Source organism: Dendrobates tinctorius, unplaced genomic scaffold (genome assembly GCF_039654945.1).
Source record: "Dendrobates tinctorius isolate UK_male_01 unplaced genomic scaffold, ASM3965494v1 ptg000009l, whole genome shotgun sequence".
Taxonomy (NCBI): Eukaryota; Metazoa; Chordata; class Amphibia; order Anura; family Dendrobatidae; genus Dendrobates; species Dendrobates tinctorius.
The window spans coordinates 27,066,157-27,083,812 of record NW_027361677.1 but is presented as its reverse complement, the minus strand read 5'-3'; the positions used below and the strand labels follow the sequence as shown (position 1 = coordinate 27,083,812).

Below are 17,656 nucleotides of genomic sequence, written 5' to 3'. Positions count from 1 at the left end.
AAGACTATAATTGCAATAATACTGCCCCCTGTGTACAAGAATATAACTACTATAATACTGCCCCTGTGTACAAGAATATAGCTACTATAATACTGCCCCTATATACAAGAATATAACTACTATAATACTGCCTCCTATGTACAAGAATATAACTACTATAATACTTTCCCTATGTACAAGAATATAACTACTATAATACTGCTCCTATGTACAAGAATATAACTACTATAATTCTTTCCCTATGTACAAGAATATAACTACTATAATACTGCTCCTATGTACAAGAATATAACTACTATAATACTGCTCCTATGTACAAGAATATAACTACTATAATACTGCCCTCTATGTATAAGAATATAACTACTATAATACTGCTCCTATGTACAAGAATATAACTACTATAATACTGCTCCTATGTACAAGAATATAACTACTATAATACTGCCCTCTATGTATAAGAATATAACTACTATAATACTGCCTCCTATGTACAAGAATATAACTACTATAATACTGCTCCTATGTACAAGAATATAAATACTATAATCCTGCCTCCTATGTACAAGAATATAACTACTTTAATTCTGCTCCTATGTACAAGAATATAACTACTATAATACTGCCCCTATGTACAAGAATATAACTACTATAATACTGCTCCTATGTACAAGAATATAACTACTATAATACTGCCTCCTATGTACAAGAATATAACTACTATAATACTGCTCCTATGTACAAGAATATAACTACTATAATACTTCTCCTATGTACAAGAATATAACTACTATAATACTGCCGCCTATGTACAAGAATATAACTACTATAATACTGCCCCATGTACAAGAATATAAATACTATAATCCTGCCTCCTATGTACAAGAATATAACTACTTTAATTCTGCTCCTATGTACAAGAATATAACTACTATAATACTGCCCCTATGTACAAGAATATAACTACTATAATACTGCTCCTATGTACAAGAATATAACTACTATAATACTGCCTCCTATGTACAAGAATATAACTACTATAATACTGCTCCTATGTACAAGAATATAACTACTATAATACTGTTCCTATGTACAAGAATATACTATAATACTGCCGCCTGTGTACAAGAATATAACTACTACAATACTGTCCCTATGTACAAGAATATACCTACTATAATACTGCTCCCTATATACAAGAATATAACTACTATAATACTGCCCCTATATACAAGAATATAACTACTATAATACTGCCCCTATGTACAAGAATATAACTACTATAATACTGCTCCTATGTACAAGAATATAACTACTATAATACTGCTCCTATGTACAAGAATATAACTACTATAATACTGCCTCCTATGTACAAGAATATAACTACTATAATACTGCTCCTATGTACAAGAATATAACTACTATAATACTGCCGCCTATGTACAAGAATATAACTACTATAATACTGCTCCTATGTACAAGAATATAACTACTATAATACTGCCCCTATGTACAAGAATATAACTACTATAATACTGCCACCTATGTACAAGAATATAACTACTATAATACTGCCCCTATGTACAAGAATATAACTACTATAATACTGCCCCTATGTACAAGAATATAACTACTATAATACTGCCTTGAATATAATTACTATTAATCTGCCTCCCTTGTAGTCTATAGTGTGCAGTATTGTACAGTAGTTACATTCAGAACTACAACTGCAATAGAAATGTATGAACCTGCACGGGTAGGAGGCAGGCATTTTACATTAGTTTTGATAATTATATGATATGAAATTGCTTACCCCTAGGAAGAAGTGAACTGCCGTACACGTATTCTACAATCGTTCTAATAACTGTTTGTATAATGTGTGTTTCACTCATAAATATCAGTGTCTCGTAAGCTGCTTCTTGTTCTTGTGAGTCAGGTCAGGGGGGCCAATTTGCATGTTGTGTCCCCTCTCTGCTGACGCTCGGGGGGGGCAGCAGTGCACCGTTCTGGGTATTGTCCTCTCTGGAGATCTGTGCTTATTGATAATTAGCTGCACAAATCACATCACTATTATCTCAGTTCTGAATTGCTTTTCGGCTCATGTAGCATATTTGAGAATTGCTGGGAAATTCATTTTGCAATTAATTATCTGTCATAATGAATATCCTATTTACAGTCCCCTCTTATTGTGCCCTGTGTACAGAAATGTCAGGCAGAGATAGGAAGAAACTGGAGAGGTATATTGTGTCCTGTGTACAGAAATGTCAGGCAGAGATAGGAAGAAACTGGAGAGGTGCAAGAAAGTGTGTCCAATATGAGACAGACTGGGATAATATTGTATCCGCCAGTCGCTGTCCAAGGTACTGGCCGGCCGCTGTACATTGATCTGCCTACTAGGTGTTTTTTTTAGTGTTGAGATCAGATTAGATTCTGACTTTTCTCAGCTCCTCTGCAATTTGATTATGGGGTGTAGAGAGTGCTGTTATAGCAGCCAGGGGCATGCTAAAGACCCCCTGTGTCTATGTGGCTAGGTTTGACTATTATTTTTGCCTTTTTTTTCGAGAGAGAGAGCTTCTTTCCTTAGAACTTAGAACTCCGTTTCAACTCCCTGAATATCTGCACAATGACATCTCCAGTGCTATCCTCCTATTATACACCATTACTTGTGATGTATTTTGTTTAGTTTGTATCTCACAGAACGCTTGACTCATTCCTAGTGCTCTGCTATCAATTCTGCACAATGTATCTTTTTATTTCTGGCATTGTCCTGCTCGCTCTGTGACATTTTCTATCCAGGTCTGTGGGACTTGTCCTTTAGCGAGTTTTGTTTGCTCAAAGAAATGGGTTTTCTCTGCAAATACCAAACCTGCAAATGTTATATTATGTTCTAATTACTGGGTGACTTGGCTGTAAAAATAATTTACACTGGCCACCTTTCAGAAAGCTTGTACTCTGCTCTCCGCTGTGGGGATGAATATTACATTAATGGAACAACTGCTGTTGTAGAAAAAGCCATGAAAATGAGTGAAGCCAAAAGCAAAGGCTCCCCGGGGAGATTCAGGTAGGAGGGAAATTTAAGGCCCTTCATCTAAAAACACTTCTCCTTGTGTCAGGTGGGAATACGCTCAGACACACACTGCACCTGTGCCTACTGGAGGAATCTGCCCAAATCAGAAGAGCGAACTGGTTTATCATCAAAGTTGTCGGACCTGGATCGTGGGGCTTCAGGCTGTCCCTCTAGTTCTAGGAGTCTGCGTGCTGTATTGCATTTACCAGCAGAATTAAATACAATCTCCATCCACTTCTATATTGTCCATTTCATTCATAGGGATTAATATGTTCCCTACCCACATTACTACAGAATGAAAATAGTTCACGCGTGAGAAAAAGACGAGATGTGTTACAGCAGTGCTGCACGTCCACATTGCAAGAAATGGTGAATAAGTGGGCCACAATTGGCCATAAATGTCACCTATTAACTATCACTACTTGCGACTACTAGCAAGTCTGGAGACATGATGTGACTTGCTGTAGTGCCAGGTGCTGCAAAAACTACAACTCCCATTACACCCTGACAGGCAACAGCTGGCATGGCATGATGACCGTTCTAGTTTTGCAGGAGAGCCATAGGTTGGGGTTCAGTGCTATGGAGGTTAGAAAGATGGCAGTCCTGATGTATGAGGGTGGCCCCAAAGGGCCCGCTGCTATATATCTATACTATTCTGCACGGGTGGACTCTGGCAGAAGAGGCCCCTGTGCAAGAACAATATATAGGCCCGTTGGAAGTCCAGTAGATCATTATAATTGGAAGTGGTTGTGGCCCTTTTACCTCTTGGGCCCCTGGTTGCACCAATGATATGTCGGCCCCTGCATACTGAAGGTGCACATAGTGGGGGGGGGGTTCTTGATAAAATGTTGCACTGATGCCCAGGGTTTTCACATTACACCTATACAGATCAGTATTATAACCCGAAGCACATATTTTATTTCTCTTAGCAACTAATTAGATCCCAGCTGTCATTTTCTCGTAGTAGGTTACACAAATATACTGCGCTAATTGGCTGCTATGGACAACTGCTCCCATCCTCCTTATAAACTAATATTTATACATCCATAATTAGGAGTCTCCCCTTCCCGTTGCTGAAGTCAGGTGACCTTACTCTGCCATCCCCCTATTAGATCACTCGTGAGTTTGCAGGTGGGATATAATTGCTGTGGCATTACGAGGTGTCGGCGTCCCCGTGCCCGGCGGGGGCACTTCTGTGCAGCTCATGACATGATTTACAGTACCCGGCCACGTTGTGCGCGATCTCGACGATTTGGATGCTGCGGATGTAAAGGATTCTGTGGAATACTAGACTGGGCTCTGATTAGAGGAGGTCCATGAGTTCAGCCACATAAAGATGTTGTTCAGCAGGTCGCCGGTAACCCGAGGTGACACGTCTTTGCTGAGCGCTCTCTGGCTGGAGGAAGAGGAAATATTTGGATGCTGTCTGTCTAATGATTTACTGAAGAGTGCTCTCCAATCAAGGGTGCTGCTTGTCCTCCGGCTCCGTGGGCACCAGACATGGGAACAATAGAACCCGACACTGGTCTGCACGGAAGACATGGGACAATTAGCCCTGTCTGCAGAGTGATTGTGAGGACGTGATTGTCCGGACCTAGAGAATTACAGGATATTGCTGCGATCGCCCACCTGTCTGCACGAAGCCCGATACTTCGCTTTAATATGATTAGTGTCTAGTGACTCTGAATCCCCCAGATGTTAGAAGTCTATTACCCAGCTGTAGACAGAGAGATACAGTAATCAAACGTGCCAGATGAGGCAACACCATTGGGGACATTGGGGTAGAACACTTAACAGATTACTATTAAAGGGAATCTGTCAGTAGGTTTAGCATGAGGTAGGGTCAGAGACCCCAGTTCCACCTATGTGTCACTTACTGGGCTGCTTGCTGTAGTTTTTATACAATCCCTGTTTTCTCTGCTGCTGTTGATGTAGCAGAGCTATGAATGCTTAGCTGTAAAAACAAAAGGTATGAACTGGTGTGCATGTTCACACTGACCACAGAACAGAAAAAAAAACTAAGACAGAAACATAATGATTGAACACCCTGCAGTAAGTAAATAAATGGCAATAGTGCATGAAAATAATATACGGTACTTAGTTAACATGTTTTTTTGATCACAAAAATGCAAGTGTCATCCCGCTTCTGCAAGTTTTCCCCCTACAAAGAATGGAGAGGTCTGTCATTTTTATCGTAGGTCCACTTCACCTGTGAGAGACAGAATCTAAACAATCCAGAACATCCCATTGTATGATTGTTACATAATTAATTAGCATTTTATTGCATCTATTGATACAATAGAAAAACAGAACTTAATATTTGGTCCAGAAACCTTTGTTTGCAATTACAGAGGTCAGACGTTTCCTGTAGTTCTTGACTATGTTTGCACACACTGCAGCAGGGATTTTGACCCCCTCCTCTATCTCCATACAGATCTTCTCCAGATCTTTCAGGGTTCGGGGCTGTCGCTGGACAACATCGAGTTTCAGCTCCCTCCCAAAATTTTCTATAGGGTTCAGGTCTGGAGACTGACAAGGCCACTCCAGGACCTTGAAATGCTTCTTACTGAGCCACTCCTTAGCTCCCCTTGCTGTGAATTTCTGGTCATTGTCATGCTGGAAGACCCAGCCACGACCCATCGTCAATGCTCTTAGGCTACTTTCACACTTGCATTTTTTTGCGCTGCGCACCGTGCGCAGTGCAAACGCACATAGAAAGCGCATCATGCGTTTTTGTGCTTTTTTTTGCGGTTTTGTGCGTGTTTTTTTGCGCTGACGTGCGCATTACCATGCGCTCGTCAGCTCACCCATAGGCTTTAATGGGTGGTTGGGTGGAAAAAAACCGCATTGCGTGCGCATGCGTTTTTTGGGGGCAAGTCGGACGCTCAAAAAATGCAACAGAGTGCATTTTGTGCGCCCGAGCGCACAGTACAAAAAACGCATGCACATACAAATGCGTACAAACGCATGTGTATGCGCACCCATGTAAAGAATAGGATAAAACGCAAGTGTGAAACCAGCCTTACTGATTGAAGGAGATTGTTGGCCAAAATTTTGCGATGCATGACCCCATCCATCCTCCCTTTAATACGGTGCAGTCATCCTGTCCCCATTGCAGAAAAGCATCCCCAAAGTATGATGTTTCCCCCCACCATGCTTCACGGTTGGGACGGTGTTCTTGGGGTTGTACTCATCCTCCTCCTTCCTCCAAATACGGCGAGTGGCGCTGATAGCAAAAAGTTCTATTTTGGCTCTACTGACCATATGACCTTCTCCCATGCCTCCTCTTTCCTCTGGATCATCCAGATGGTCATTGGCAAACTAACAGGCCTGGACATGTGCTGGTGTGAGCAGGAGGACCTTGCGTGCCCTGCAGGATTTTAATCCATGACGGCGTAGTGTTACTAACAGTAATGTTTGAGACTGTGGTCCCAGGTCTCTTCAGATCACTGACCAGGTCCTCTCGTGTAGTTGTGGCCTGATTCGTGACCTTTCTCAGAATCATTCTTACCCCATAAGGCGAGATCTTGCATGGAGCCCCAGACCGCAGAAGATTGTCAGTCATCTAGAGTTTCTTCCATTTTCTAATAATTGTGCCAACAGTTGTTGCCTTCTCACCAATCTGCTTGCCTATTGGCCTGTAGCTCATCCTAGCCTAATGCAGGTCCACAATTTTGTCCCTGGTGTCCTTAGACAGCTCTTTGGTCTTGGCCATGGTGGAGAGGTTGTAGTGTGATTGAGTGTGTGGACAGGTGTATTTTATACAGGTAATGAAATCAAACAGGTACAATTAATACAGGTAATAAGTGCAGAGTGGGAGGCTTCTTATAGAAAAACTAACTTTCGAGAGGCAGAATTCTTGCTGGTTGGTCAATGATCAAATACTTAATTCATGCAATAAAATGCAAATTAATTACCGTATGTAAAAATCATACAATGTGATTTTCTGGATTTTTTTTTTAAGATTCTGTCACTCACAGGTGAAGTGGACCTACAATAAAAGTTACAGACCTCTCCATTCTTTGTAGGGGGAAAACTTGCAAAATCAGTAGAGTATCAAATACTTATTTTCCCCACTGTATGATACACTAGTACTTTGGTTTATGACTTGTACGGAATAATGATATGCCGATACTTGGGGTACAGGACAATGATACTTGCGGTACAAAATGACACTGAAATTTGGGGTATAAGGCAATGACACTGACACATGGGGTACAGAATAATGATACTGACACCTGGAGAACAGGATAATTGTACTGATTCTTGGGGTACAGGGAAACGACACTGACACTCGTGGAACAGAATAATGATACTAATACTTGAGGGGCAGGATATCAATAGGCAGCGGCGTAACTACTGAGGTCATAGGGGTCGCAGCTGCAACGGGGCCTCGGAGTGTTTAGGGGCCTGCCCAGTCCAGCAAAGAAGCAGCCAGTTTCATGTGAGACCTGGGCTTTGATCACATCCTGCGCCCCCTCCTCCAGCATGGACTCTGTTATTCCTCCCCCTGAGCTCTGCACTCCACCCCCCAGTGTCTCACGTGATGGAGGATGAGACCTGCTGCCGACACCTCTCTGTGCAGGGGGAAAGCGCGCATTCAGGAGCACGGGACCTGTGATGAGGTCACAGGAGGGGAGGAGTCAGGGGTCACATGTCCAGGGGCCTCAGTGTGTGCTGGACTCTGCTGTGCTAGTTGTCATGGTGCTGGATGAGGGGAAGTCTATGTATGGGGTCAGGAGGGGTTTACAGGGTGGATGTAGCAGAGCCGTGTGTGTACGAGGTGTGCGGAGAAGAGCCGTGTGTGTACAAGGTTTACGGAGCAGAGCTGTGTGTGTACAAGGTGTACGAAGTGGAGCCGCGCATGTACGAGGTGTACGGAGCGGAGCCACGTGTGTACGAGGTGTACGGAGCGGAGCCACGTGTGTACGGAGTGGAGATGTGCGTGTACAAGGTGTGCGGAGCGGAGATGTGCGTGTATTTTGGCACGGGGGGGCCCATCTGAAAGTTCGCATCGTGGCCCATAACTTTGTAGTTACGCCACTGTCAATAGGCTACTAAAACTATCCAGTGGTGGTCCGTTAACTTTTTTCGAGCTGCTATAACTTCCACCTTCCTGGGTGTTACATCCCACAGCACGGTCTGTTTGGCCTCAGAGATTCTCCATAAAGTGTCCATTTCCACTGTTCTTCTGTCCACAATGAACACAAGCAGTAAGTATTCAGCTCACAAATCACAGGCGACGGACAATGAGGCGGTTATTCCCTGGTGTCACTGCTGCGTCTGTGCTCTGCTAAAAATACATTTTGCCTCATTTTCCATGTGAGGTAATCTGATCACAGGGAGCAAAGGAGAAGTGGTAATTTATGTTGTCCCTGCGAATATGCACCAAGGAAATGATGATCTTAGCATGTTACACGAGGTGAAAAATTTCCCAGGTAAAGAATTCTTAACAGCAGCACTTTCTCTGACTTTCACCTTTTTTAAAGTCTGTGCTCCAGGAGGAGATATGATGTGTATAACGGTGGTGGAGAGCGCCATCGAATGCTGGATTTTTGGGGTCTTGGAAAAAGTATACACTCCCTTTTATTTAATCACCTTGACCCTGTGCTACAATATCTGGATATAAGTGGGACACAGCGTTTTTTTCCCCACTTCTCCCTGGGCCAGCCTCCAATTCAATCTTATATAGAGTACATGCTGCTTTTCTACTTTCAAAGTGTAAATAACATAAAAGGAAAAATAGAATAATTTTCAGTATCGGGACTGTATGCAGCTCCTCTGCAGACCCTTAAGTTTCCATGGTTACAGACTACAAACAAGGAGTGTAGTCAGATTCTGCAGTCATGTGTAAAGACTCCACATAGACAATTTCCTCTTATTTTTCCTTTTGCAAAAATGCACATTCCCCTTTAAAGACGATTTAAATATAATTTCAGATAATGAAATCCCAGCTTGCTGGGAATGGTATCTGTCATGTGGCTCATGATTTTGTTCCAGAGTTAGACATGTGGGGTCAATCTGTACCTGAAAAAATGGGAGAGGGGTCCTACAATCCAAATGCATGACCACTTCTCAATTATCAGCTTGGACTGGGACCCCTTGGATGGGTGTAATCATTTAGGCGGGGGGGTGTAGATTTTTTTTTTTTTTATAGACTAAAGTCTGCTGTGCTTTTCCATGTATATTGACACAATAGAGGCCTAAAGGACACACTTTTCTCTCTATCGAATGGATGAATGGCAGCCAGTGTGTGTAGAGAAGCCTTCCTGGCCCGTATACCATATGGACGCTGCACTGCGAATACTCCGGTGCCTTTTAATCTTGAAGGCAGATTTCTGTTTCTTCTCCCAGAACGCGGCGCTTGCTCTGTTTTCCCTTTAATCCATTTAGCCATTTGGTGAAATAATGCATATTTACATATGTAAATTTCCATCTTGCACATGTTGATATTCCTGACAATGAATGTAAATGTTCGGTCCTTGCAGCTGAGCCCACTGCTGTCATAAAATTAATGACATGAAAATACAAATATTCTCCGCAGCTCCCGGTCGGCTTGCTTTATTTGATTTTAGATGGCATTTATAGGAATTGCCGGCATTGTGCTCATAGTTTACATTGTCATCTCTGTTATTTTATATTTCTTTTTTGTTTGTTACTATAGAACAATGAATATGGGTCTGGCGCTCCTAAATAGCGGTTATTGGGACTCCGACCCTGTACAGGGTCCCACCCTAGCCCCTGCCTCCTTCCAACACAATGACAGTAATGAGTACATGACTTGCCCAGGAATTGAGGAGTCTGTCTTAATGGGGTTGTACGAAAATAGAAAAACAAGCAATTTTATTTACATGCATAAGTGAAGTTCTTGTTTTCATGGGTGCCCCTGGTCATCACTTACTAAAATGGGAAAATAAGTTTTGTTTTGTTTTTTTTGTATTGTGGTGGGCTACCTAGAGGGCCACTTATTTCAGCAGTGGTAATAGTTTTTTGTTTTTCTTCCTTTTATGCATTATTCACTTTCTATCGAGGCTACAAATGCAGATTATGTAACAATATGAATTAATGACTGCGAAAATGAAAATAATAATACAAAAAAAAGTATAATGAGATTAATTTCTTCTATATCTTTCATTTTCAGGCGTAAAGTTTGAATTTGCATTACACCAATCCAAAAAGGTATGTTTGATGTCTAATACTCTCCGGCTAGAAGGCTGCTCTCTGTGATGAAGTGTCTGTGTTAGGGCGGCGTATGGTGTTCTCAGTTATTCATTTCAGCCAATAGAATGGATTTATCAGTCATTCTGCTGCTGGTTTATATCGCCGCTGTTCCAGGGTTTATAAACTGTTGTTTTCAGTTTTAAAAATAAGCACAGGGGGATTTTAAATTCCTGAAAGAATGACGAACTTCTTTGATTTGCAAATGCATTTTTTGGAGGTTGGAAGTGATTATTAAAGTTTGTGGAAGAAACACTGCTCCATCTAGTGGCTGAAATACAAACTTCTGACATAAACTACTGGTTATTCGTGATAGCGCAGACTTTTAAGGAATAATAAAATATGGCTTCCTTTTTGCATGGATAATAATGGAGGCAGCAGTGCAGGTAAAAGACCAGAGCTGCTTCTCAGGCTACAGCAATAACATTCATACCATGTGCATAAGGAGGGCTAAATGAACATTCATATTAATCAAAGATTTCTAACTTTATCTATTGTATTATTTATCTTGTACTCTTATCAAAATACATGAAGCTACATAAGTATTTGAGTCACTGTGTACATTCATTACATTACTGATCCTGAGTTACATCCTGTATTATACTCCAGAGCTGCACTCACTATTCTGCTGGTGCAGTCACTGTGTACATAAACTACAGTACTGATCCTGAGTTACCTCCTGTATTATACTCCAGAGCTGCACTCACTATTCTGCTGGTGCAGTCACTGTGTACATACATTACATTACTGATCCTGAGTTACATCCTGTATTATACCCCAGAGCTGCACTCACTATTCTGCTGGTGCAGTCACTGTATACATACATTGCATTACTGATCCTGAGTTACCTCCTGTATTATACCCCAAAGCTGCACTCACTATTCTGCTGGTGCAGTCACTGTGTACATTCATTACATTACTGATCCTGAGTTACATCCTGTATTATACTCCAGAGCTGCACTCACTATTCTGCTGGTGCAGTCACTGTGTACGTAAACTACAGTACTGATCCTGAGTTACCTCCTGTATTATACTCCAGAGCTGCACTCACTATTCTGCTGGTGCAGTCACTGTGTACATACATTACATTACTGATCCTGAGTTACATCCTGTATTATACCCCAGAGCTGCACTCACTATTCTGCTGGTGCAGTCACTGTATACATACATTGCATTACTGATCCTGAGTTACCTCCTGTATTATACCCCAGAGCTGCACTCACTATTCTGCTGGTGCAGTCACTGTGTACATTCATTACATTACTGATCCTGAGTTACATCCTGTATTATACTCCAGAGCTGCACTCACTATTCTGCTGGTGCAGTCACTGTGTACATAAACTACAGTACTGATCCTGAGTTACATCCTGTATTATACTCCAGAGCTGCACTCACTATTCTGCTGGTGCAGTCACTGTGTACATACATTGCATTACTGATCCTGAGTTACATCCTGTATTATACCCCAGAGCTGCACTCACTATTCTGCTGGTGCAGTCACTGTGTACATATATTAAATTACTGATCCTGAGTTACATCCTGTATTATACCCCAGAGCTGCACTCACTATTCTGCTGGTGCAGTCACTGTGTACATATTTTACATTAATGATCCTGAGTTACATCCTGTATTATACCCCAGAGCTGCACTCACTATTCTGCTGGTGCAGCCACTGTGTACATATATCACAGTACTGATCCTGAGTTACATCCTGTATTATACTCCATAGCTGCACTCACTATTCTGCTGGTGCAGTCACTGTGTACATACATTGCATTACTGATCCTGAGTTACCTCCTGTATTATACTCCAGAGCTGCACTCACTATTCTGCTGGTGCAGTTACTGTGTAAATAAATTACATTACTGATCCTGAGTTACATCCTGTATTATACCCCAGAGCTGCACTCACTATTCTGCTGGTGCAGTCAATGTGTACATAATTTACATTACTGATCCTGAGTTACATCCTGTATTATACTCCAGAGCTGCACTCACTATTCTGGGGGAGACACTGTGCATACAGTTGTGGCCAAAAGTATTGACACCCCTGCAATTCTGTCAGATAATACTCACTTTCTTCCTGAAAATGATTGCAAACACAAATTCTTTGGTATTATTATCTTCATTTAATTTGTCTTAAATGAAAAAACACAAAAGAGAATTAAGCAAAAAGCAAAACATTGATCATTTCACACAAAACTCCAAAAATGGGCCAGACAAAAGTATTGGCACCCTCAGCCTAATACTTGGTTGCACAACCTTTAGCCAAAATAACTGCGACCAACCGCTTCCGGTAACCATCAATGAGTTTCTTACAATGCTCTGCTGGAATTTTAGACCATTCTTCTTTGGCTAACTGCCAGGTCCCTGATATTTGAAGGGTGCCTTCTCCAAACTGCCATTTTTAGATCTCTCCACAGGTGTTCTATGGGATTCAGGTCTGGACTCATTGCTGGCCACCTTAGAAGTCTCCAGTGCTTTCTCACAAACCATTTTCTAGTGCTTTTTGAAGTGTGTTTTGGGTCATTGTCCTGCTGGAAGACCCATGACCTCTGAGGGAGACCCAGCTTTCTCACACTGGGCCCTACATTATGCTGCAAAATTTGTTGGTAGTCTTCTGACTTCATAATGCCATGCACACGGTCAAGCAGTCCAGTGCCAGAGGCAGCAAAGCAACCCCAAAACATCAGGGAACCTCCGCCATGTTTGACTGTAGGGACCGTGTTCTTTTCTTTGAATGCCTCTTTTTTTCTCCTGTAAACTCTGTTGTTGCCTTTGCCCAAAAAGCTCTACTTTTGTCTCATCTGACGATAGAACATTCTTCCAAAACGTTTTAGGCTTTTTCTGGTAAGTTTTGGCAAACTCCAGCCTGGCTTTTTTATGTCTCGGGGTAAGAAGTGGGATCTTCCTGGGTCTCCTACCATACAGTCCCTTTTCATTTAGACGCCGACGGATAGTACAGGTTGACACTGTTGTACCCTCTGACTGCAGGGCAGCTTGAACTTGTTTGGATGTTAGTGGAGGTTCTTTATCCAACATCCGCACAATCTTGCGTTGAAATCTCTTGTCAATTTTTCTTTTCCGTCCACATCTAGGGAGGTTAGCCACAGTGCCATGGGCTTTACACTTCTTGATGACACTGCGCACGGTAGACATAGGAACATTCAGGTCTTTGGAAATGGACTTGTAGCCTTGAGATTGCTCATGCTTCCTCACAATGTGGTTTCTCAAGTCCTCAGACAGTTCTTTGGTCTTCTTTCTTTTCTCCATGCTCAATGTGGTACACACAAGGACACAGGACAGAGGTTGAGTCAACTTTAATCCATGTCAACTGGCTGCAAGTGAGATTTAGTTATTGCCAACACCTGTTAGGTGCCACAGATAAGTTATAGGTGCTGTTAATTACACAAATTAGAGAAGCATCACATGATTTTTCGAACAGTGCCAATACTTTTGTCCACCCTCTTTTTTATGTTTGGTTTGGAATTATATCCAATTTGGCTTTAGGACAATTGTTTTTGTGTTTTTTCATTCAAGACAAATTAAATGAAGATAATAATACCAAAGAATTTCTGTTTGCAATCATTTTCAGGAAGAAACTGAGTATTATCTGACAGAATTTCAGGGATGTCAATACTTTTGGCCACAACTGTACGTTACATTATGTTTCCAGTACGGATGCAGCTCTGGGGTATAATGCAGCATGCATCCCAATCTCCCAACAGTCTTAGGCTGTGTACACATGTCCTGTAATCATACGTTGAGTCAGATCCAGCAGCAGTCAGTTATCGGATTTGCAGATATTGCAAGTAGATCTGCTTTGTTTTTTCACATTGAAGTCTATGGAAAACTGGATCCATGACAAACAGATGACTAGTGCACATGTGCTAGTGGCCTTAGTACATAAGAGGACAGTATAGCGTATATGTGAGGGATTGTCCTTGGTGCATATTTTGCATGTAGGCCAGTAGCTTCAGCCATTCTCTTTTTTACAGCTCCATCCTTTGGCGGATGTGGCGGGTCCTGCCTGTTTCTGCTTTTTCCATGTTATTGTTCTTGGAGCTTGAGGTTTGTCAGGGCTCCATTGTCTGGCTGTACCAGTGCAGATCTGAACGCAACGGCTTATTTTGCATGATAACAGATTTTTGTAGACATCAGCTGAGTCTCGGCCCAGCTGGCGCACAGCCATCTCTTATCACAGCAAATGTCATTTCCAAGACTTTACTCTGTGCCGAACTGTACACCAGATGCTCCGAGTGTGGACAGACACGTCTAGAGCAGCTAGAAGAAGACACTGGGCCGCCATTAACCCATCTTCTCCCGGTGGCTTCAGAAGGGATTTTTTATTTTTATTAGATATCAGGAACATAAATAGCATTAACACCCAGCAGTTTGCAAGGCAAGAGCTCCAGGTAATAAAGGGAGAATATGAGAGCACAATTCAGGCTGCCACTAATGGCAATCTGCATAATATCATGAGGAGTCAGAGGGTTTCCATGAAAGATTTCTCCATAGGATAGGTGAGAATTGTCTGGAGGCTGGAGCTTGCCCCACTGGGCACTCAGTGGTCACGAGATGAGTGGTCTAGATCCCCCATCTCTCCTCGCTTGGGATCAAAAGGAGCCGCGTGATCATGTTTTTGTCTTTGATAGAGATGGCAAATACCTGGATGTTCGGGTTCGGACGAACAGTTACAAAAAGTTTGGTTATCAAAACAGTACCATGACGCCATTCACTTGAATGGGGGGCCCGAACATCCAGTGTTTGCTGTGCTGTCATGGCAAAAAATCTAGGAACACCCCTACTCTTACTCTTGGGGGTGGTTTAGTAAAGTGAGCCCCTTTTGTGTGATGTGAGGTATGCCCACCTCTTTAAAGGCTCGTGTACACAATCGATATTCTTGTGTGACTTCTATCCCTGATTTTCACGAATAGCACTTGCATTTATTATATTCTCTGGGGCTGTGCACTTATCTGATTTTTTTCATGGACCAAGTGGTCCACAGGAAAGATCAGATACATATCCGATTTTGATCTAAGTGTCAAAATAATCAGCAATGCAAGTCTATGGGTCTGTGAAAAAAAATGGACCACACTCAAATGGTATCCGAGTGTGGTTTGATTTTCACGGACTGACAGAATAAGAAGGTGGAGAAACTTTTCCAAGAAAAACTGATGTCACTGATCAAACTTTCGTCTCATCAGAATAATCAGACCATTTTTCTGGGATGTTTAGAAAACTGTTGTGTGACCCCTACACAAATAGTGTCCAGACTAAAGGTTTGCACGCTTATGGACTCCCAAGCCCCCTTCCTGTCCTGACACATACAAAGCAGCTGGGGAGATAACTGGGTTGCCAAATCAAAGACTTAAACCTTGAAAAGACAAGGTGCATGGCCACAAATCCTCATCCGTTTTATCACTTAGAAAGCGGCTGGAGAGCGCAGCACGTATCCAGCAGAATATAACAAGTTAAAAGCCCACTCTTGTGAGGGTGACACGAGGGTCATGCAGAAAAGATCAGTCTTCATTTTACAGACCTGCTGAGAAAAATGTGGTTATACTGAGCTATCGTGTTGGACAATTTCTCAATCCTGCTGTTTTTTTTTTTTATTTAATATTTTTAGTAATGTAATTTTCGTGGCCTCCACGCTCACAGTTCACCCGATGAAGACATCGGATTCACGATGGAATAAATCATATAAAGAGCATCTGCCAGCAGACACTATGGAGGGGGCACAAAGCCTTACATTACAGGATGCACCTAGATCTGCGCCCTTCTTTAATCACTGAGGCAGAACAGCAGTTTATAGTAAAAGAGACAGACAAAGAATTTCCAGTATTTCCAAGGTGCAGATGGGTCTCTATGCCTGGAAAAGCACCGACACTGCCATGGTGCTAATCAGTGGGGTTGGACCTTTTTCTAATGCTACGCCTGTCCAAACTCAAAAATCAACAGGATTTCCTTTCTATCAGTTTATATCCAAATCTGTCATAAATTGAAGCTTTGTGAAGTGAGAAGAGAAGCTTCGTTACATAAATATTAACAAGTTGGTCAAACGTGGAAGCAAAAAATAGTCAACTGCTTTCAGTGTGCATCTGATTCCTCACTTGATACTGTGCGGAGCGACCGCTACATTGGACGTTGCATATCTGGTGTAGATTTTGCCACAGTTCTGCAGCAAAATCTACACTAGTTAAATGTTGATTTTTCCGCAGATTTAGGGCAGATTTTACCTTTTCCAATGTAAAAGGTGCTAATTATGCAAATTGTCTCTTCAGAGAGGAAGAGGACTAGAACTCTAGTGCCACCTATTGGAAGTAGCAATCCTAAAAGTCAATGTCGACCCTTTAACGAGCCTTGTTACTTGACTTAGGATAAAAGCCAAACCAGAATCTCAATTTGCAGACCCTGTGTTTCGGGGTACTGCTCCTCGTCAGTGCAAAGTGTGAGATCTGGTTTGGCTGTGAGAGAGGTGTCTGACCGATATCCAAAAAGCAGTGTCTGCAAATTGAGATTCTGGCTTGGCTTTTATCCTAAGTCATGTAACAAGGCTCGTTAAAGGGTCGACATTGACTTTTAGGATTGCTACTTCCAATAGCTGGCACTAAAGTTCTAGTCCTCTTCCTCTCTGAAGAGACAATTTGCATAATTAGCATATTTCCCAGATGAGCATTGTGGCTTTAAGTCTCCTCATCTCGACATGCTTAGCATGTCATTCTCCGCAAGAAGAAATGATACTTCTTGGACATTGTAAAAGGTGAAATCTGAGCTGAATCCGCACACACAATTAAAACAGCCCCCTGACCGATGACCGACCATCACGGTGTCTTACTTTCCATCATGCTGCACATTTTTTCCCAGTAAAAAATCACACGTCATCCGAACCAAATGTGAACGAGTATCTACATCTAATCTGTGGTTGAAGCTTAATTATAATGTGTTAGGCTTCATCCAGGGTTTTTTTTTCTCATATGAAAAAACTGACCGTTTCCTCATTTTTTTTTCACTGATGTGAAAGGAGAAAGTGGACAAACATTTTTTTTTTTTTTTTTTTTTTTTTTTTTTTATATCAGTCAGTGAAAATCGGACTGCGCATGGATGGCATCCGAGTGCTGTCTGATTTTTTTCATGGAGCCATAGACTTGCATTACCCATTTAGATCTGACACTCGGACGTGTCTCTGTGATTTTGCTCAGTCCGAAGAAAAAAATCTGACATTTGAACATCCCCATAGCTTGTCATAGGTACGAGTGCTATCCATGGGGGCCCCGGGGATCCATGGGGGGGGAGCGCATTTGTGCATGAAAAAATGAGGTGTGAATGAGTCCTTATAATAAAAAAAGGTGGCTTTTGTCAAGGATAGCGC

At 42.0% G+C, this 17,656-nt stretch overlaps 1 protein-coding gene across 1 annotated transcript in view; it reads left to right on the top strand.

Annotated features, from left to right (window-relative positions):
- Positions 1 to 17,656, top strand: part of CHST8 (carbohydrate sulfotransferase 8) — a 361,365-nt gene that overhangs the window by 340,666 nt on the left and 3,043 nt on the right. Inside the window, exon 3 of the mRNA XM_073585312.1 lies at positions 10,209 to 10,246. Within this exon, the coding sequence (XP_073441413.1) occupies positions 10,209 to 10,246 (38 nt within the window). The remainder of the gene's footprint in view (positions 1 to 10,208; positions 10,247 to 17,656) is intronic.